At 42.0% G+C, this 22713-nt stretch overlaps 1 protein-coding gene across 3 annotated transcripts in view; it reads left to right on the top strand.

The window, feature by feature from the left end:
- The window catches only part of MAD2L2 (mitotic arrest deficient 2 like 2), a 74985-nt gene that overhangs the window by 45065 nt on the left and 7207 nt on the right, over positions 1–22713 (top strand). For all 3 annotated transcript variants that reach the window (XM_053691463.1, XM_053691461.1, XM_053691462.1), the window contains exons 4-7: positions 6050–6121; positions 20039–20139; positions 20225–20319; positions 22389–22462. In XM_053691463.1, the coding sequence (XP_053547438.1) occupies positions 6050–6121; positions 20039–20139; positions 20225–20319; positions 22389–22462 (342 nt within the window). The remainder of the gene's footprint in view (positions 1–6049; positions 6122–20038; positions 20140–20224; positions 20320–22388; positions 22463–22713) is intronic.

Below are 22713 nucleotides of genomic sequence, written 5' to 3'. Positions count from 1 at the left end.
GATTATACTTAGTTTTTATATCTTCAATCAAAAGTTTGTTATTTTAAACGGCACCGGAGTGTGTTGTTTTCTTCTCAGGCAGAATTTGAAGAAGAATCTACCTGAGTTTTGTATGATCTTAGCGGACGTAACTAAGATCCATTTGCTGTTCTCGGCCATTCTGAGGAGTGAGGTAAACTTCAGATCAGGGGACAGCGGGCAGGTTCACCTGCAAAGAGGTATGTTGCAGTATATTATTTTCTAAGGAATGGAATTGACTGAGAAAATACTGCCAATACCGATATAATGTAAGTACAGCCTTAAATGCAGTAGTAGCAACTGGTATCAGGCTGATATGTATGTATGTTTACACTTCAGTATTCTGGGGAATGGCACTTCACTGGGATAATACTGTATGCATATAACTTTTAGCCTAACTTGCAGTGTGAACGACTAGCAGCAGGCTTTTAATGACATTTCATAAATTAGATTTTAAACGTTTGCTGGCATGTTAAATCGTTTAATTATCTGAGGTACTTGGTGAAAAATTGTTTTGGGCGTTATTTTCCACATGGCTGTCGTTTATTTTAAATTAAAACAGTTTCACTGAGCTTCCCTCACTGTTGTATGTGAGTGGGAGGGGCCTATTTTGGCGCTTTTGCTACGCATCAGAAATTCAGTCACAAGTCTGCCTTCTCTCCCTGCATGATCCAGAACGTCTCCACAGAGCTCAGGGGTCTTCAAAACTTATTTTGAGGGAGGTAATCACTCACAGCAGACCTGTGAGACTGTGCTTTGACTGTGATAAAAACGCTTATATTTTCAATTATTATACGTTTTTTCTGATATTAAGGGTTAATCATCCATTGCTAATGAGTGCAATCCTTTGCTAAATTTATGCTTTTACCGGGTAAATTTGGTTTTTATAACTAATCCGGTTCATTGTTATTCAACTGTCATAGTTTTTTTCTGTGCTTCTTAAAGGCACAGTAACTTTTTACATATTGCTTGTAAATTTAGTTGAAAAGTATTTCCAAGCTTGCTAGTCTAATTGCTAGTTTGTTAAACATGTCTGACTCAGAGGAATCTCTCTGTGCAATATGTGCAAAAGCCAAGGTGGAGCCCAATAGAAATTTATGTACTAATTGCATTGATGCTACTTTAAATAAAAATCAATCTGTACATGTTGAACATCATTCACCAGACAACGAGGGGGAAGTTATGCCGACTAACTTGCCTCACGTGTCAGTACCTGCATCTCCCGCTCGGGAGGTGCGTGATATTGTAACGCCAAGTACATCAGGGCGGCCATTACGAATCACTCTACAGGACATGGCTAATGTTATGACTGAAGTTTTGTCTAAATTGCCAGAACTTAGGGGTAAACGAGATCACTCTGGGGTGAGAACAGAGTGCGCTGATAATGCTAGGGCCATGTCTGATACTGCGTCACAATTTGCAGAACATGAGGACGGAGAGCTTCATTCTGCGGGTGACGGATCTGATCCAAATAGACTGGATTCAGACATTTCAAATTTTAAGTTTAAGCTAGAAAACCTCCGTGTACTGCTAGGGGAGGTATTAGCGGCTCTGAATGATTGTAACACAGTTGCAATCCCAGAGAAAATGTGTAGGTTGGATAAATATTTTGCGGTACCGACGAGTACTGACGTTTTTCCTATACCTAAGAGACTTACTGAAATTGTTACTAAGGAGTGGGATAGACCCGGTGTGCCTTTCTCACCCCCTCCTATATTCAGAAAAATGTTTCCAATAGACGCCACCACACGGGACTTATGGCAAACGGTCCCTAAGGTGGAGGGAGCAGTTTCTACTTTAGCTAAGCGTACCACTATCCCGGTGGAGGATAGCTGTGCTTTTTCAGATCCAATGGATAAAAAGTTAGAGGGTTACCTTAAGAAAATGTTTGTTCAACAAGGTTTTATATTGCAACCCCTTGCATGCATTGCGCCTGTCACGGCTGCGGCAGCATTTTGGTTTGAGTCTCTGGAAGAGACCCTTGACTCAGCGCCAATAGATGAGATTTCACACAAGCTTAAAACCCTTAAGCTAGCTAATTCATTTATTTCTGATGCCGTAGTACATTTAACTAAACTTACGGCTAAGAATTCCGGATTCGCCATTCAGGCACGCAGAGCACTGTGGCTAAAATCCTGGTCAGCTGATGTTACTTCTAAATCTAAATTACTTAACATACCTTTCAAGGGGCAGACTTTATTCGGGCCCGGTTTGAAAGAAATTATCGCTGATATTACAGGAGGTAAAGGCCATGCCCTGCCTCAAGACAGAGCCAAACCTAGGGCTAGACAGTCTAATTTTCGTGCCTTTCGTAACTTCAAGGCAGGAGCAGCATCAACTTCCTCTGCTCCAAAACAGGAAGGAGCTGTTGCTCGCTACAGACAAGGCTGGAAACCTAACCAGACCTGGAACAAGGGCAAGCAGGCCAGAAAACCTGCTGCTGCCCCTAAGACAGCATGAAGTGAGGGCCCCCGATCCGGGAACGGATCTAGTGGGGGGCAGACTTTCTCTCTTCGCCCAGGCTTGGGCAAGAGATGTCCAGGATCCCTGGGCGTTAGAGATCATATCTCAGGGATATCTTCTGGACTTCAAAGCTTCTCCCCCAAAAGGGAGATTTCATCTTTCAAGGTTGTCAACAAACCAAATAAAGAAAGAGGCGTTTCTACGCTGTGTACAAGATCTTTTACTAATGGGAGTGATCCATCCGGTTCCGCGGTCGGAACACGGACAAGGGTTTTACTCAAATCTGTTCGTGGTTCCCAAGAAAGAGGGAACCTTCAGACCAATCTTGGATTTAAAGATCCTAAACAAATTCCTAAGAGTTCCATCGTTCAAAATGGAAACTATTCGGACAATCTTACCCATGATCCAAAGAGGTCAGTACATGACCACAGTGGATTTAAAGGATGCTTACCTTCACATACCGATTCACAAAGAACATTACCGGTATCTAAGGTTTGCCTTCCTAGACAGGCATTACCAGTTTGTAGCTCTTCCATTCGGGTTGGCTACGGCTCCAAGAATCCTCACAAAGGTTCTGGGCTCTCTTCTGGCGGTACTAAGACCGCGAGGAATTTCGGTGGCTCCGTACCTAGACGACATTCTGATACAAGCGTCAAGCTTTCAAACTGCCAAGTCTCATACAGAGTTAGTACTGGCATTTCTAAGGTCGCATGGGTGGAAGGTGAACGAAGAGAAGAGTTCTCTCTTACCACTCACAAGAGTTCCCTTCTTGGGGACTCTTATAGATTCTGTAGAAATGAAGATTTACCTGACAGAAGACAGGTTAACAAAGCTTCAAAATGTTTGCCGTGTCCTTCATTCCATTCAACACCCGTCAGTGGCTCAATGCATGGAGGTAATCGGCTTAATGGTAGCGGCAATGGACATAGTTCCTTTTGCACGCCTGCATCTCAGACCGCTGCAATTGTGCATGCTAAGTCAGTGGAATGGGGATTACTCAGATTTGTCCCCTACTCTGAATCTGGATCAAGAGACCAGAAATTCTCTTCTATGGTGGCTTTCTCGGCCACATCTGTCCAGGGGGATGCCCTTCAGCAGGCCAGATTGGACAATTGTAACAACAGACGCCAGCCTACTAGGTTGGGGCGCTGTCTGGAATTCCCTGAAGGCTCAGGGATCATGGACTCAGGAGGAGAGTCTCCTTCCAATAAACATTCTGGAATTGAGAGCAGTTCTCAATGCCCTTCTGGCTTGGCCTCAGTTAACAACTCGGAGGTTCATCAGGTTTCAGTCGGACAACATCACGACTGTAGCTTACATCAACCATCAAGGAGGGACAAGGAGTTCCCTAGCGATGATGGAAGTATCAAAGATAATTCGCTGGGCAGAGTCCCACTCTTGCCACCTGTCAGCGATCCACATTCCAGGAGTGGAGAACTGGGAGGCGGATTTCCTAAGTCGCCAGACTTTTCATCCGGGGGAGTGGGAACTTCATCCGGAGGTCTTTGCCCAAATACTTCGACGTTGGGGCAAACCAGATATGGATCTCATGGCGTCTCGCCAGAACGCCAAGCTTCCTTGCCACGGGTCCAGGTCCAGGGACCCGGGAGCGGTCCTGGTAGATGCTTTGACAGCACCTTGGACCTTCGGGATGGCTTATGTGTTTCCACCCTTCCCGATGCTTCCTCGTTTGATTGCCAGGATCAAACAGGAGAAAGCATCGGTGATTCTAATAGCGCCTGCGTGGCCACGCAGGACCTGGTATGCAGATCTAGTGGACATGTCATCCTGTCCACCTTGGTCTCTGCCTCTGAGACAGGACCTTCTAATTCAGGGTCCTTTCAAACATCAAAATCTAATTTCTCTGAAGCTGACTGCATGGAAATTTAACGCTTGATTTTATCAAAGCATGGATTTTCGGAGTCAGTAATCGATACTTTAATACAGGCTAGGAAACCTGTTACCAGGAAGATTTACCATAAGATTTGGCGTAAATACTTACACTGGTGCGAATCCAAGAGTTACTCATGGAGTAAGGTTAGGATTCCTAGGATATTGTCTTTTCTACAAGAGGGTTTAGAAAAGGGTTTATCTGCAAGTTCTTTAAAGGGACAGATCTCAGCTCTGTCCATCCTTTTACACAAACGTCTGTCAGAAGTTCCAGACGTTCAGGCTTTTTGTCAGGCTTTGGCTAGGATTAAGCCTGTGTTTAAGACTGTAGCTCCACCGTGGAGCTTAAACTTAGTTCTTAACGTTTTACAGGGTGTTCCGTTTGAACCCCTTCATTCCATTGATATCAAGTTGTTATCTTGGAAAGTTCTGTTTTTAATGGCTATTTCCTCGGCTCGTAGAGTATCTGAGTTATCAGCCTTACATTGTGATTCTCCTTATCTGATTTTTTATTCAGATAAGGTAGTTCTGCGAACTAAACCTGGGTTCTTACCTAAGGTAGTTACTAACAAGAATATCAATCAAGAGATTGTTGTTCCATCATTGTGCCCTAACCCTTCTTCAAAGAAGGAACGACTTCTACACAATCTGGACGTAGTCCGTGCCCTGAAATTTTATTTACAGGCAACTAAAGATTTTCGCCAAACTTCTTCCCTGTTTGTCGTTTATTCTGGTCAGAGGAGAGGTCAAAAAGCATCTGCTACCTCTCTATCCTTTTGGCTTCGTAGCATAATACGTTTAGCCTATGAGACTGCTGGACAGCAACCTCCTGAAAGGATTACAGCTCATTCTACTAGAGCTGTGGCTTCCACTTGGGCCTTTAAGAATGAGGCCTCTGTTGAACAGATTTGCAAGGCTGCAACTTGGTCTTCTCTTCATACTTTTTCCAAATTTTACAAATTTGACACTTTTGCTTCTTCGGAGGCTGTTTTTGGGAGAAAGGTTCTTCAGGCAGTGGTTCCTTCCGTATAAAGATCCTGCCTGTCCCTCCCGTCATCCGTGTACTTTAGCTTTGGTATTGGTATCCCATAAGTAATGATGACCCGTGGACTGACTACACTTAACAGGAGAAAACATAATTTATGCTTACCTGATAAATTCCTTTCTCCTGTAGTGTAGTCAGTCCACGGCCCGCCCTGTTTTTTATGGCAGGTCTAAATTTTAAATTATACTCCAGTCACCACTGCACCCTATAGTTTCTCCTTTCTCGTTTGGTTCTCGGTCGAATGACTGGGTGTGACGTAGAGGGGAGGAGCTATATAGCAGCTCTGCTTGGGTGATCCTCTTGCACTTCCTGTTGGGGAGGAGTTAATATCCCATAAGTAATGATGACCCGTGGACTGACTACACTACAGGAGAAAGGAATTTATCAGGTAAGCATAAATTATGTTTTTTATTTTGGCAAGGAACAAAGGATTTAAAAAAAACAAAACAAAAAAACAACAACTGAAATTTGTTCTAAACGCCTCATTTAGATATCAAAAGCTGGAGACAAAAATGTTGATGTAAGATAAGTTCTAGACAGTGATCCAACATAAGTCTGCACCTACCTGTGCTCATTGTACACTGAGCTTGAGTATCTTTATTGCTATTTTTATAAGTTATTTGCTTTATTTAGATGTCCTGTCATCCCGAGCTGAACAGATATATCCAGGACACCCTACATTGCATTAAACCGCTCATTGAGAAGGTGAGAAACTCTATATGAGCAATGTGCAAATGCTTTGTGAAAACCTCCATTTAGCTAATGGCCCTACTTCTTAGCTTTAGGGCCCTAATACATCCCAGGCTATTGTCATCAGCTTTACAAGTAGATCTAGCCATATGACTGTGCTGTTATCCATCTTGTCTAAACAGTCAAATCATCCCCATTAAATTGTTATTTCTGTCGATATTTATATTTGTTCTTCTGCATTTTGCTGCCTTGACCCCACTAAAACTAGAAAAAGGGACGTGCATTAACATACATTATCATTTATCCTTGATATGTGAGTGTGCGTAAATATGTGTGTTTTTGTGTGTACACTTGTATATGTGTGTGTGTATGTGTATATATACAGTCATGGCCAAAAATATTGGCACCCCTGCATTTCTGTCAGATAATGCACCACTTTGCCTAGAAAATTGTTGTAATTACAAATGTTTAGGCATTCTCATGTTTATTTCTTTAGTTTGTATTGGTATGACACAAAAAAAAAAAGTGCAGAAAAAAAAAGCCAAATCTGACACATTACATGCAAATCTCCAAAAATTGACTGGACAAAATTATTGGCACCCTCAATTTATTTTTTGGTAGTACATCCCTTGGGGAAAAAAACTGAAATCAATCGCTTCCTGTAATCATCAATGAGTTTCTTACACCTCTCTACTGGAATTTTTGACCCCAACTACTCCAGGTCTCTCAGATTGGAAGGGTTACTTTTCCCAACTGCTGTTTTTAGATCTCTTCACAGGTGCTCTATGGGATTGAGATCTGGACTCATTGCTGGCCTGTTCAGTACTCTCCAGCGCTTTGTCTTAAACCATTTCTGGGTGCTTTTTGACGTGTGCTTTGGGTCATTGTCCTGCAGTAAGACCCATGACCTCTGACAGAGACCCAACTTTCTGACACTGGGCTCTATATTGCACCACAGAATGCTTTGGTAGTCTTCAGATTTCATAATGCCAAGCACACAGTCAAGACATCCAGTTCCTAAAGCAGCAAAACAACCTCAAAACATCAGTGAACCTCCACCATATTTGACTGTAGGGACTGTATTCTTTTCTTTAAAAGCCTCATTTCCTTCTTAATATAAGGAGAGTCCATGGCATCATTCCTTACTGTTGGGAAATACTGAACTTGGCCACCAGGAGGAGGCAAAGACACCCCAGCCAAAGGCTTAAATACCTCTCCCACTTCCCCCATCCCCCAGTCATTCTTTGGCTTTCGTCACAGGAAGATGGCAGAGAAGTGTCAGAAGATTCAGAGTAGTTCCTTAGGATGGGTATCTGCTTTTCGATATGGGACTGGTAAGTCTTGTCAGCCTCTCAGTGAGAGCATTGACGAAAGTTAGTCTGGAGATGCAGGGGAGAGTCTTTCTGCGAACCCATCCAGACTGCCTGCTAACAGCTCCTAAGCAATCGGTGTTGATGAGTTTCATTGCCTGCTTGCTTGTTTTCTCACTCAAGTCCATATCAGGAGCTATGCTACAAGACTGTCACACTTGAGAGGCTGTGTTTCTGTTTCACAGCATGGATTCTGGTAAGATCGTTTACATTTTTAGATATGTTGAAAATGCTAGAAGACAGGGTCACAGTGTGGCTCCTTTTATCTTTATAGAATCATGGGTTAATATCTCCTGAGGGGGATTATTATACAGTGGGGATTAATCAAATGTGATGCTTTGATTTTATGCTGCTTTATGTGTGAGATTTATTGGGCTCATAGACTGTTCGTTATGTGGCTGGAACGCACAGGTTTTTACTTTCACTTTGAACGCTGCACAGCTTGTAGCTTGGCGCACTTTTTCTCATAGCAGGGGCGGACCTGCCTTGCGCACCATGTGACCGTGAGTGGTCTCGCTTTCATTTCCTCTTTCCTGACCAAGCTGGCTGTCGGAGAAGATGCTTTTTCTCTGTATTGTCTGAGTCTAGGAGGTGGTGAGTGCCCCAGCCTTTGGGAGTATAAAGGTTCTCTTTTTTTGAGAAATAAAAAAAGATTGTTTTATTTTCTGTGTCCTACTGTCATTAGCTTAAGCTATGGAGGATTCTGAGATACTAGAGGGTACTCCCTCTATTCCAAATAGTAATACCTGTTTATATTGTGATGAGGCCTTGATATGCCCGCCCTCTCAACTATGAGAAAGAAAGATGTTCCAACATACGGGATACTTGTTTCAACCAGCAGCGGCTGTTGCCTCGGTTGCTGGAGCAGCTACCTACTGGTGCGACTCCTTATTGGAATTGATTGAGGTGGAGGGTCCTCTCGACGTTATCCAGGAAAGAATTAAAGCATTGAGAATTGCTAATTCTTTTATCTGTGATGCAAACATGCAGATTATTCGCCAAACTGCTAAGGTGTCTGTTTTTTCAGTTCAGGCCCGTCGGGCGCTCTTGCTGAAGTCATGGTCCAGACTTCTCTCCCTCCCTTTTGAGAGATTTTATTTGGTCCAGGCCTGGACTCCATTATCTCTATCGTTACAGGGGGCAAGGGTGTCTTCCTACTGCAGGATAAAAAGAACAAGTGTAAGGGACAAAGTTCTAATTTTCGTTCCTTTCGTTCTGATAAATCCCTATGACAGCAGCCCTCCGCTAAGCCCGAGCAAACCAAGAGTACTTGAAAGCCGGCTCATTCCTGGAATAAATCCAAGCAGAGCAAGAAGCCCGCCTAGACTAAATCGTCATGAAGGGGCGGTCCCCGATCCGGGGCTGGATCGTGTAGGGGGCAGACTGTCGCTCTTTTTAGACGCTTAGTTCAGGGACGTGCAGGATCCATGGGTCCTGGAGGTCATAGCTCAGGGATACAAGATAGGTTTCAAGTCTCATCCACCCAAGGGCAGATTTCTCCTCTAAAGCCTGTCTTCCGGACCAGAAAAGAGGGAAGCCTTTCTTGGGTGTGTGTGAGATCTGTCCTCCTTAGGGGTCATTGTCCCGGTACCTAACGCAGAAAGAAGTTTTGGATACTATTCAAACCTTTTCGTGGTCCTAAAGAAGGAGGAAACTTTTCGCCAGATCCTGGACCTAAAGTGCTTAAACAAATTTCTAAACGTCCCCTCTTTCAAGATGGAGACGATAAGGTCCTTCCTTCTCTTAGTTCAGGAAGGACAGTTCATGACCACTATAGATCTGAAGGATGCTTACCTTCACGTTCCAATCCACAGGGATTACTTCCAGTTCCTACGGTTTGCGTTCCTGGACCAGCACTTCCAGTTCACTTCACTTCCGTTTGGTCTAGCTACTGCTCCAAAAAATTTTATGAAGGTTCTAGGGGCTCTTCTAGCCGTTGCCAGAACCCGGGGTATAGCAGTAGCTCCCTACTTGGATGATATTCTGGTACAAGCACCATCTTTTCATCTGGCGGAGGACCATTTGGAAATCTCTTCTCTCTACGATCTCATGGATGGAAGATAAACATAGAAAAGAGTTCTCTTATTCCGAGCACCAGGGTAGAATTCCTGGCTACTATAATAGACTCCATATCCATGAGGATATTTCTAACAGACCAGAGACGTTGCAAGCTTGCTTCGGCATGTCTTGCCCTTCGGACCTCCTTAAGGCCCTCTGTGCTCAAGGTATGGAGGTAATTGGTCTCATGGTGTCCAGCATGGACATCATTCCCTTTGCCAGGTTCCGTCTTAGACCGCTGCAACTGTGCATGCTGAGACAGTGGAACGGCGATCATTCGGATCTGTCTCAAAAGATCTCTCTGGACAACCGGTCGAGAGAATTGTTCTCTTGGTGGCTCTGTCCAGATCATCTGTCCCGAGGGACATCCTTCTTAAGACCATCCTGGGAGATTGTGACTACGGATGCAAGTCTATCAGGATGGAGAGCTGTTTGGGGTGCCAAGAAGGCACAGGGCCTGTGGTTGCAGGAGGAATGCTCCCCCCGATCAACATTCTGGAACTTCGAGCAATCTTCAATGCTCTGAAGGCTTGGCCCCTTCTGGGTTCGTCCCGGTTTATGAGATTTCAATCAGACAATATAACCTCAGTGGCTTACATCAACCATCAGGGGGGGAAGCTCCCTAGCAATGAGGGAGGTATCTCGAATTCTGGAGTGGGCGGAGGTTCATAGCTGTTCGCTGTCAGTGATCCACATTCTGGGTGTGGACAACTGGGAAGCGGATTTTTTCAGCAGACGATCCTTTCATCTGGGGGAATGGTCTCTCCATCCCGAAGTGTTTGCAGAGATATGCAACAGGTGGGGGACGCCAGAGATAGATCTCATGGTGTCTCGTCTCAATTCCAAGCTACCCAGATATGGGTCGAGGTCCAGGAATCCTCAGGCGGAGCTAATAGATGCATTAGCAGTGCCTTGGAGGTTCAGTCTAATTTACCTTTTCCCTCCGTTACCACTTCTTTCTTGTGTAGTAGCCCGCATTAAGCAGGAGCAGGCATCAGTGACACTGATTGCGCCATCATGGCCACGAAGGATGTGGTTCGCTGACCTGATGAGGATGTCATCTTCTCCACTGTGGAAGTTACCTTGTTGCAGCGATCTGCTGGAACAAGGTTCTTTTGTTCATCAAAATCTAGATTCTCTGAGGCTGACTGCGTGGAGATTGAATGCTTAGTCCTAGCCAAGAGAGGTTTTTCTGAGAGAGTGATTGATACTCTCATTCAAGCTTGTAAGCCGGTTACTCGTCACATCTATCATAAGGTGTCGAGAACCTACTACTTCTGGTGTGAAGAGCGTTGATTTTCCTGGCATAAGGTTAAGGTTGCCAGGATCCTATTGTTTCTCCAGGATGGACTGGAGAACGGCCTTTCTGCCAGTTCCCTGAGGGGACAGATTTTGGCCCTATCTGTTTTACTGCACAAGAGGCTTTCAGAGCTTCCTGATGTACAGTCCTTTTGTTAAGGCTCTGATTAGGATCAGACCTGTGTTTAGATCTAAGACTCCTCCTTGGAGTCTAAATCTTGTTCTTAAGGTGTTGCAGCGGGCTCCGTTTGAGCCTATGCATGAGATTGACATTAAATTGTTATCCTGGAAGGTTCTTTTTCGACTGTCTATTGCATCTGCGCACAGAGTTTCTGAGATTGCCGCTTTGCAATGTGAGCCTCCTTATCTGGTGTTCCACTCTGATAAGGCTGTCCTACGTACTAAGTTAGGTTTTCTTCCTAAGGTCGTGTCAGACCGCAACATCAATCAAGAGATTGTGGTTCCTTCCTTGTGTCCATATCCTTCCTCTGCGAAGGAACTTTTGCTTCATAATCTGGACGTGGTTCACGCCTTAAAGTTCTATCTTCAGGCTACTAAGGATTTTAGACAAACTTCGTCCTTATTTGTTTATTCCGGGAAGCGTAAGGGACAGAAGGTCTCTTCGACTTCCTTATGTTTTTGGTTAAAAAGTGTTATCCGGGGGCGGAGCCAGCGGTCAACTGAGATGGCTGCACTTTTGTGAGCTCTGTGCTTCTTTAGGGGCAAAATAGTTTTAAAATACCCTTGTGACAGCATGGATTGACTATCTATACCCTTATATGTGGGTCAATAAGGCAGTAGTGACATCTATGGGCTCTGTGTGATCGGCTGATACTGGGGCACTGTGGGCTGTGACCGAAGCTACAACGGCATAGGCCACGTGGGTGACCGCAAACCTGCAAAATTCAGGGAGCTATTCAGGAGATCTGTTGAGATCGTCAGACACGGAGATCATCCGCAAAAGCCACCTGGAATAGAGAGGTCTCCTGGCGCAGTGCGGGTAAGCTCTTCTCTTGTGCGGGAGCAGGATATTTATGGTGATCGTGCTCAGGCACTCGCACTGACCGGATACCGCTGGGAACACCTGTTGTGCAGGAGGTCGCAGTCTGTGTGTGGAGCGGAGCTGTGAGGCGCATATTTTTGGGGTCTGGGTAGAACCACAGTAATACTGATGGCTTAACCTGTATAACCTCTTGAGTTAACCCACTGTGTGCCTGTCATCTAACATGTGGGGAGAGGCCTGTGACAGTTAACTATCTTATAAGACAGCTGGAAGTAGTATTGATGAGACCTGCAGGATGAGCACAGTCAACAAAGGGATTAAGCCTTTATTACTTTATATGTTCATTTGGAGGTTTTAAAGTGACATTTGCTTGCATTAAAAGCATAAACACTGCTTCCCCTCTCCAGATTACTTATAAACTCCAACCTTTCTACTATACTGTGGCAATTAAGGTGTGCTTTATCTGTGACTTTCAACATTTTGTAAAGCTACCATGTCGCCTAAAAAAGGGAATAAACCTGACAAGTCAGCTAAGAAACAAGGTCCCACTCCCTCAGTAAATAATTTTTTTAAAGCCCTGGAAACCCAGACCCCGGTACTGTCTAAAGCGGCAGAAAAAAGTCCTAGGTCCCCATCATCATCTTCAGAATCAGAACCGGATATCCCGAGCCCAGCTATCACTATCCCTAAAGCTCTTCTAGACTCTCTACCATCTAAAAAAGACTTTACTGCTTTAGTCAGCCAAGTTAAGCAGTGCATCCGGGAAGAAATAGCGGAGATAAAAAAAGATATTGCAGACATTGGGCTCAGGGTGGAGAAGCTGGAGGGACAATCAGACCTTTCCTGTTCTAATCTCACTTTCCTGAGGACTAAAACTGCACAACAGGATGTCGCTATAGCCCAAATGGAGAACAAAATCGACAATCTAGAGAACAGGAGCCTTCGTAGCAATATCAGGATAAGGGGAATCCCTGAAACCATATCCCCAGCAGACCTTGAGTCATACATACAAGGCCTTTTCACATATTTATTAGACACTGGAGATGACGCCACTGTGGCTTTGGACCGTTTTCACAGAGACCTGAGAGCCAAGCCCTTGGGGGATCAACCACCAAGGGACGTAATCATCAAAGTCACTAGTTTCCCCATGAAAGAGGAAATAATGAAGAAGGCGAGGCAGAAGCATCCGATTACATTTAGAACAGAACCTTTGCAACTATTCGAAGACTTGACACCTAGGACCTTGCTGAAAAGGAGGGAACTTAGGCCCTTAACGATCAAACTGAGACATTTGAATATCCCCTATAGATGGGGCCACCCATTTCACTTTCAAGTAAATTGGAAAGTCAAGAAGTTGACGTGTCATTCACAGGTCGATATGGAACAGATCTGCAAGGAGCTGGACATTACACTGCCTACACCACAGGAAAACCCAGGCCAAGCGGCCACTCCAGGATCTCTACACCCACCACCGCTCCCTCAAAGAGTCGAATGGCGGGATGTTTCTTCCAAGAAGTCCCGCAAACCCAAACCTGGGCCTTCGGCCTCTGAAATGCCGGGATGATAAGCCTGGGTTGCTTTTTGATTTGTGATACAGCCTTTTTCTTTTCCTTTCCCGTGCACAGTTTTGATGTTGTGCACATGTGGAAGCAGCTCCAGTAACCATATGAAGACCAGCTAAGTATACGATATGCAGTTGTCATACAATGAGACTGAAATTGGTGACTGTATTACTTGAGATGTATGCTGTTTCTCTGTGTATTATGTTGTGTGTCTTGATATTACAGTGACAGAGCTTATATTATGAGTTCTAGGCTACCTTTGGGGTAATACCCTCTTTTGATTCACAAATGCGAATTAATGTCAGGTCAATCCATGATATACTTTGCCGGCTCCGGCGGGCCCACGTGGGAATGTTCCGCGTGGTCCTGTGGAGGCGGAAACTTACTTTGCTTGATATAAACAAGATGGTATTCCATGCTTCTAAGATATATAATAATGCCCATTAGGAGACTAACTCTCCTACTTGAGGGGATGGTATTCTTCTGTTTTGATTACACCTGTTGTGTATATTTAAACTTTGTTAATTTTCTAGTATTATTGTTATTTCTAAGTATGAATATGTTATGTTCAGGGATTGCATGCGAATGTGATATCACACCCAGAGTTGAGACTGGTCTAATGACATTCACACACCCACAGCATAAGTAAATATAGTTAAGATGCCGTTGTGAGAACAAAAAATTCAAATCATTACGCAGAATGTTAAAGGGTTTAACTGCCCTAATAAACGGAGTCTGGCTTTACGAGATTTACGTAAGAGAGGGGGACACATATTATTGTTACAGGAAACCCATCTTAAAGGTCATTCTATTCCTAAATACTTTTCCTCACACTACCCTCAGCACTACCACAGTACTAATGTAGCTAAAAAAAACAAATGGAGTAAGTCTCCTTATCCAAAATCTATCTTGTTTAAACTCTTACAAATTGATAAAGATAAAGAAGGCAGGTACCTAACTGTGGTGGGTTTGCTGTTTGGCAAACCTGTTACTATAGTTAACCTCTATGCCCCCAATGTTAGCCAGGAGAAATGTATCTCTCAAATCACCGCTATGGTCACGGATATTCATAAGGGCCCTCTCATAGTTGCGGGGGACCTAAATATTACTTTAGAACCAGGCTTAGATAGTTCGAACCCTAATATCAAGACTAACCATAAAATGCTTTCTTCTGTTTGGAGAGATATGAAATCTATGACACTCCATGATGCTTGGAGATATCTCCATCCGTACACTAAAGATTATACTTTTTTTTCCAATCCGCAAAGAAGCCATTCTAGGATTGATTATATATTCGTGGACCACCTGGCGTTATCCTTAGTTAAAAATATTTATATAAAACATACGTCATGGTCGGATCATTCTGCAGTGGAGTGCTCCGTGATATGGCCCTCAATTCCAATTAAACCCTTCACTTGGAGATTAGATGACTCACTGCTATCAGATCCTCAGATTTTGGACAAACTAAGCAAACAGCTAGATATGTATTTTTCCCTTAATAGCCTCCCAGAACTTAATCCCACCACAATTTGGGAGGCTCATAAAGCTCTTATAAGAGGTGAGTTTATTAAGATTAAGGCCTTCAGAAATAGACAATCTTTAATAACTTACACTAAATTGGCGCAAGAAGTCTCAGAAGCAGACTACCTCTTAAAACTAAACCCTAAAGACCAGCCTCTGCTTGAAGCCTTGGAGGCAAAGCGTAAGAGCCTATCCCAGTATCTACAAATAGAATCTCAGCGTCACCAAATGTATATAAAACAGAAGTATTATGGGGAGGGCAATAAATCTGGAAAACTATTAGCTAGGGCATTAAAAAAACAAAGACTGCAATCCTACATTCATTCTCTGGTCTCGCCACAAGGTGCGACGATAGAGGACACAAAAACTATAGGTAGATCCTTTCAAACATTTTATCATAAGTTATATAACCTATTCCCTAGCAGACAAGCTGAAACTCATAGGTCACTATGTGACAAATATCTTCATAATATGAAGCTCCCTAGGCTGACATCCAGAGAAAGAGATTTTCTAAATTCCCCTATTAGCAATGAAGAAATCTTAGATGTTATAAAAAGTATGAAGCCGGACAAGGCCCCCGGTCCAGACGGCTTCTCAAATAAATATTTTAAAATCTTTAAGTCGCAGCTTATCCCACACCTTCATGGTCTATTTAATTGCATTTCTGACTCAAACTGTTTTCCGGACACGATGATGCAAGCGCACATCTCGGTTATTTCCAAACCTGGTAAACCTCCAACCTCCCCGGCAAATTTTAGGCCTATATCCTTGCTAAATGTTGACCTGAAAATATATGCCAAGATATTAGCTACTAGAATTAGTAGATTCCTCCCAAATTTAATTCATCATGACCAAGTTGGTTTTGTCCCACAGCGTGAGGCTAGAGATAATATATGTAAAGCCCTCCACCTGATAGATTATGTGAAATACTCAAAAACCCCATCAGTGCTTTTATCTACGGACGCTGAAAAAGCGTTCGATAGGTTAGATTGGACCTATCTACAGGCAACCCTTCTAAAATTTGGTTTCCCTAATAAATTTATAAATAAAATTTTAGCTCTATATTCTAACCCCACCGCCCAGATTAGAGTGAACGGAACACTTTCAGAACACTTTGAAATCCGAAATGGTTCTCGCCAGGGATGCCCTTTGTCCCCGTTATTATTTGTTCTGTCCTTAGAACCCCTGGCAGAAAAAATTTGTACCAATCCCGAGATACATGGTATCACAATTAAAGAGGAGACTTATAAGTTAGCAATGTTTGCTGATGATGTCTTGATGACACTGTCGGCGCCAGATCTATCCTTGCCAGTAGTGCAACAAGAATTAAAAACCTTTGGCGAAGTCTCCAATTTTTTAATTAATAATAAAAAGTCAGAACTACTCCCAATAAACTTATCGGCTAATGACATTTCGAGACTGAACCAAAAGCACCCATATAGAATCCAGACTCGTGCCCTAAAATACCTAGGAATATTCCTATCGTTAAATTTGGAAGACCTCCACAAGCTGAACTACGGAAGACTAGTTGAGGAGTTTGCTAGTTTGACTTCCTCTTGGCTACCAAAAAATATCTCTTGGCTGGGCAGAATAGCGGCGGCCAAGATGACCCTTTTACCAAAGGCTCTATATATTATGCAAGCCCTCCCATTGCCTGGCACCAGAGGACTTATAGGTAAATTGCAGTCTATCATGGATGCGTACATATGGTATCGTAGGCCGCCTAGGATAGCAAAAAGCACTATGTTCACACACAGAGAGGAAGGAGGGTTGGGAGTTCCCAATCTCTTTCTATACAAACAAGCTTAATCTTTAAATCATGTAATAGACTGGTGTAGGCAGGGGAGAAACTCCTACAAGAGATGTGTTCATTTAGAAGCACAATTGATTGACACTCCCCATTTGGGTAGCCTCTGCTGGGCCCCACAAAAACCGCCATGGGAATCATTAGATACCCAATTTTAAAAGAAACATGGTCCGATTGGCTATTGCTGAGAAGCAAATCCCGCTTAATTACTACAACTTACTCGCCACTGACAATTCTACATCCCAATAGAGAGTTCCCTGTCAATTTGAAGAGGGCATTAATTAATGAAACTTCAGAACAGTCACTAAAGGAATTCCTACCTATATACTTATTACTGTCGCAGGGGCAAATGGCCTCGAGAGACACACTGTTAGAGAGGGATCTGCACCCATTTAACTCTTGGTTATATTACCACCAGGTAAGACATTTTTTGACCACGCATAAGTTAAATAAGGATATGTTGAGACAATTAACAGTGTTTGAGTCTCTTTGCACATCAGCACAACATCCACACAAAGTTATTTCCTTAATGTATCGGTGCCTACTTAAATCCCACTACCCGGGCTACCAAATTATACTCTTAAATGGGAGAGGGAAATGCATTCAAGTTTCTCCTCTAAACAGTGGTCTTCATGGCTTAAGGCCACAGCTCAATTAGCTCATTCCGCAGCAGGCTTGGATACTAATTTAAAAATCACTTCCAGATGGTACCTGACCCCTAGCAGGCTAAAATATATGTTTAAAAATGCCAATGACAGATGTTGGAGAGGATGCGGCCAGGTGGGCACTATGTACCATATCTGGTGGGAATGTGAGGGGGTGAAGGCCTTTTTCACTAGCATGTCATATAATAGGTGTCCATTTTGAACTTTGCCCAGAAACAATTTTATTTAATGTATTATCCAACATTCCATGTAAAATTAGGAGGCAACTCTATCAGGTTTTGATAAATGGGGCCAAGCGGCTCATACCTAAATTTTGGAAAGGCCCTCTGTTAACTACTAGTACCCAATGGATTGAGCTAGTAAAAAATACTCTGATTCTAGAGAGATATCATTATTTTAGAGTAGGCCGCATGGATTTCTTCCAAGACATGATGTTTCTTTGGGAACAGTATCTCTACAAAAGGAGGGATTTATAGCCATCTTATCCAATACATGTGAATATGGACTCCTGGCTTGTCTTTTATCTGTTTTAAGTTATTTATCTGATTAATCTCAGACATACAATGTCATAACATGGTTTTTTATGAGATGTTCGTATTGTAAATCCCTGAAAGTTTTGTAAGTTTTGTAATTTTGTAATATTGTTTTCTTGTTGCTCATTGTTTAAATACTCATACAGCCTTGGAATAGGCCACAAAGAGACTCACTTTCCTCCCGATTCAGATATCACTGGATCTAGTATAACTGGATCACATCTTTACAGACATGGGTTGGAACTATTTGTTTTGTGAACCTAACAGTTGTGACTCTATTCTTTCATGTTATTGCACTGTATTTGTTGTAATGCTATTTTTGGAAAAATAAAGAAACAAGAAATAAAAAATAAAAAAAGTGTTATCCGCCTTGCTTATGAGACAGCGGAACATAAACCTCCTCAGAGGATTACGGCTCATTCTACTAGAGTAGTGGCTTCCTCCTGGGCCTTTTAAGAACAAGGCCTCTATGGATCAGATTTGTAATGCGGCTACCTGGTCCTCCTTACACACTTTTTCTAAATTTTACAAGTTTGATGTTTTTGCTTCGGCTGAAGCAGCTTTCAGGAGAAAGGTTTTGCAGGCTGTGGTGCCCTCAGATTATTGTCCGCCTCTCTTTTTTCCCTCCCGTTATAATTCAGTGTCCTCTAGAGTTTGGGTATAAGATTCCCAACAGTAAGGAATAATGCCTTGGACTCTCCTTATATTAAGAAGGAAAACATAAATTATGCTTACCAGACAATTTTATTTCCTTTTGTATAAGAAGAGTCCACGGCCCCCGCCAGTGTTCTCTGATGGGCGGCCCTCTAAAATTATTTTTTATTCTGGCACCATTTATACCCTGATATTTCTCCTACTGTTCCTTTGCCTCCTCCTGGTGGCCAGGTTCAGTATTTCGCAACAGTAAGGAATGATGCTGTGGACTCTCCTTATACAGAAGGAAATTAAATTATCTGGTAAGCATAATTTGTTTTCTTTTTCTGAAAACAGTAGAATAATGGGCTTTGCTAAAAAGCTGTAATTTTATTTCTTTTGTCCACAGCACATTGTCCTAAAAGGATTTTGGCTTCCTCTGGTAAGTTTTTTGCAAAAACTCCAATCTGGCTTTTTTATGTTTCTGTGTCAACAGTGGGGTCCTCCTGGGTCTCCTACCATAAGGTCCCTTTTCATTAAGATTGCGACGTATAGTGCGAGCTGACACATTTGTACCCTGTGCCTGAACGTCAGCTTGAATTTGTCTGGAAGTTGAAGTTCTTTATCCACCATTCGAGCAATCCTTTGTTGCAAATCTTTGATCAATTTTTCTCTTTCGTGCACATCCTGGGAGATTAGCTACAGTGCCATGGGCTGTAAACTTCTTGATAATGTTGCACGCAGAGGACACAGGCACATTAAGATTTCTGGAGATGGACTTGTAACCTTGAGATTGTCCATGCTTTAACACAATTTTTGTTCTCAAATCCTCAGACGATTCTTTGCTGCTCTTTCTCTTGTCCATGCTCAGTGTGGCACACAGAGACACACAACAGAAAGGTTGAGTCAATGTTTCACCATTTTAACTGGTTGCCGGTGTGATTTCTATATTGTCAGCACCTGTTAATTGATACAGGTGAGTTTAATTACAAATTACAGGAGCATCACAAATTTGGAATGCAATTATTTCTCACAATTTTTGAGAAAGTGCCAATGATTTTGTCCAGTCCATTTTTGTAATTTTACATGGAATTTGTCAGATCTGGCCATTTTTCTCCACTTTTTTGTGTCGTACCAATACAAACAAAATAAATAAACATGAGAATGCCTAAACAATTGCAATTGCAACAATTTTCTGGGCAAAGTGGTGCATTATCTGACAGAAATGCAGGGGTGCCAATATTTTTGGCCATGACTGTATGCTTATGTATGTGTGTGTGTATATGTATATGTATGTATGTATATATATATATATATATATATATATATATATATATATATATATATAAATATGTGTGTGTGTGTGTGTATGTATATATATATATATATATATATATATATATATATATATATATATATATCTCTATATCCCCTTAATTATTTCTCTTTAACAATGTCTCTTAATTATTAACTAATTGCAGAATGATGTGGAGAAGGTGGTCGTAGTTATCTTGGACAAGGAGCATCACCCGGTAGAAAGATTTGTCTTTGAGATTGCTCAGCCCCCTCTGCTTTCCATCAGGTAATGCTGTTGTTGCCACCACCACAGGTGTCACTTTGTGATTTGGATTTTACGTAATCACAATAACCCTTTTTCCTTCCCCTAGTTCGGATTCTCTGCTGTCGCACGTAGAGCAGCTGCTTCGAGCGTTTATTCTTAAGATCAGTGTCTGTGATGCTGTCCTAGACAATAACCCACCAGGTAAGGTTCCTGGGACCATAGAGATCTTTCACAGGCAGCATGATGCTGTGAGCTAGCTGAAAGTGTCAAAGTGCAGCACGTGTGGTTCTGTCGTGTGTCTAAGAGCCGTCTTTGTGTCACGCTTGATTGTATCTGTCATTAAGAATAAACTCATTTTCATTACGACTGATTGATCAACAGAAATTGTAAAAGTTTGCTTATATATCAATAACCATGTTTTAACTTGTATCTAAGTTTATTATCTTGGTTACGTTACTTTAGTCCCTTGGGTGTCAGATGTCTGAAACCAAATCACAGGAGTGTCACCTCATTTTCATAAATATTTAGCTACGTCATTTTATATTACATTCGCATGATTACAGGTGTGAGCTGTTAATATGGGTTGAATACTGATTTCACCGTAAATACATTTTATATTTGAATTTTTTATATTAAAGGAAGCAATTTAAATAAACAAACAAAAAACTTATATATGAGTAGCTGTTAAAGATACTATATTTAAAGGGACACTTACCCAAATTTTTTTATTTCATGATTCAGATAGAGCATGCGATTTTAAGCAACTTTCTAATTTACTCCTATTATCAATTTTTCTTTGTTCTCTTGCTATCTTTATTTAAAAAGAAGGCATCTAAGCAAAGGAACCAGCCAATTTTTGGTTCAGTCCCTGGACAGCACTTTTTCATTAGTGCTGTCCAATCAGCAAGGACAACCCAGGTTGTGAACTAAAAATGGTCCGGCTTCTAAACTTACATTCTTGCTTTTCAAATAAAGATAGCAAGAGAATGAAGAAAAATTGATAATAGGAGTAAATTAGAAAGTTGCTTAAAATTACATGCTCTATCTGAATCATGAAAGAAAAAAATTTGGGTTCAGTGTCCCTTTAAGGGTTAAAAGAGATTCACATGTGCTAATTTGTTAGATTGTTTATTGTTAAAGAATGTCTGATTTTCACTGTGTATTTAACCCTTGCAGAATGGTTACACGCATAGTTAACAAGATTGTAAGTTTAAAATCTTGTTTCCCATAATAGATTGCTTTATGATAAAAAAATTGTGATTCTATATTCCCTAGGCAAGTGCATTAGATTGTGTGACATGGAGGGGGTTCTGTGTTATTAGGTTCTTTGTAACGTCTGTTTTTTGTTTGTACCACATCTGTCTGATTTTAAACAAAGGATAATTATTGTTTGGAATGAAAGGAATTTTATACATTTAGAGAGAGAATAATATGTTTGCCATTTTACTTACAGGTATATAAAAATGAGTTGGAAATGTCATGAGCTAATTTTATAATGTTGTTAGTTTGTTAGAAACTTACAACCGTAGAGAATATTGTTCTGCAATTTGGTATCTATATGTGATGTATTGAAATGATCCTGCAGGCTCTTGATACAGGTTCCCAGCCCAGGACCCCCTTGTGTGTCTGGAGTTTCTGTGGCCAAGTCTCCCCCTTTCTTTTCCCCCTTAATATTAGTGAATCCATATGTAAATGATACAAACAGAAAGAGAAGCGCTCTGCCGGGAACGAACAACAGTTCAGTAACTTGTTCTATGGCGAGTTACCACCTAGGAGCAACCTCTTTTAGCCCAATTGTGCTTTTCACAAAGAACTTTCCTGAAGTATATCAGTCTGATCCTGCTTAAAAAGGTCAGTCCAGCCCCAAAATACCAGGTAATCCCCCTATGAACAAGGAACACGGCAACCCCTTCGGCCTCGTCAGTGAGGTGCAGCCATATCCTTCTTAGCACATTGGGCAAGGAGTTTATGTCTAGTTTCCCCCATCACCCTTATGTAAATGATAATCCTGCCTATTATGGGCTAGTTTACAAATTGAGTGTTAATTTATTGCACACCCGCAAACGGGCAAATTTACATATGATGAAAACCGTTCCAGTGCTCTGCATGTGCTCATAATCCTGTTGTTTGCATGTGATTTACATGTTATTCTCCGGGGTCTAGTGCCTTCATATTGACTCTTGACCTAATGACAGTCCTGTCCCCATGTCAGGTAACTTCTCCTGTACAGAATGCAGGGAATGTTTTACAGCTGTCCTTGTTCTCTGCAGGTTGTACGTTTACTTTGCTGGTTCATACAAGAGAGGCAGCTTCTCGAAATATGGAAAAGATTCAGGTTATAAAGGTAAGTGGCCTCTAAAACACATGAATCAGTGTTCTCCACAGAAAATTGTGCCAGCTGGGTGGTATTATGAAGTAGCCAGGTGCAGGCAGCATTTTCTGTTATTTATAGAGGTTACCTAACTTATCCAACGCACAAATTAATTCCATAATCTAAGATAAATTAATTTAATGATAATTTGTGCAGCAAACATTGAAAAACAATTAATATTGGCTTAAACTTTAGCCGTGTGGTCAGTAAAATCTGCTGGGTGG

This window comes from Bombina bombina, chromosome 8 (assembly GCF_027579735.1).
Source record: "Bombina bombina isolate aBomBom1 chromosome 8, aBomBom1.pri, whole genome shotgun sequence".
Lineage (NCBI taxonomy): Eukaryota > Metazoa > Chordata > Amphibia > Anura > Bombinatoridae > Bombina > Bombina bombina.
The sequence above is the reverse complement of the archived record's forward strand: the minus strand, read 5'-3'. Positions and strand labels throughout refer to the sequence as shown.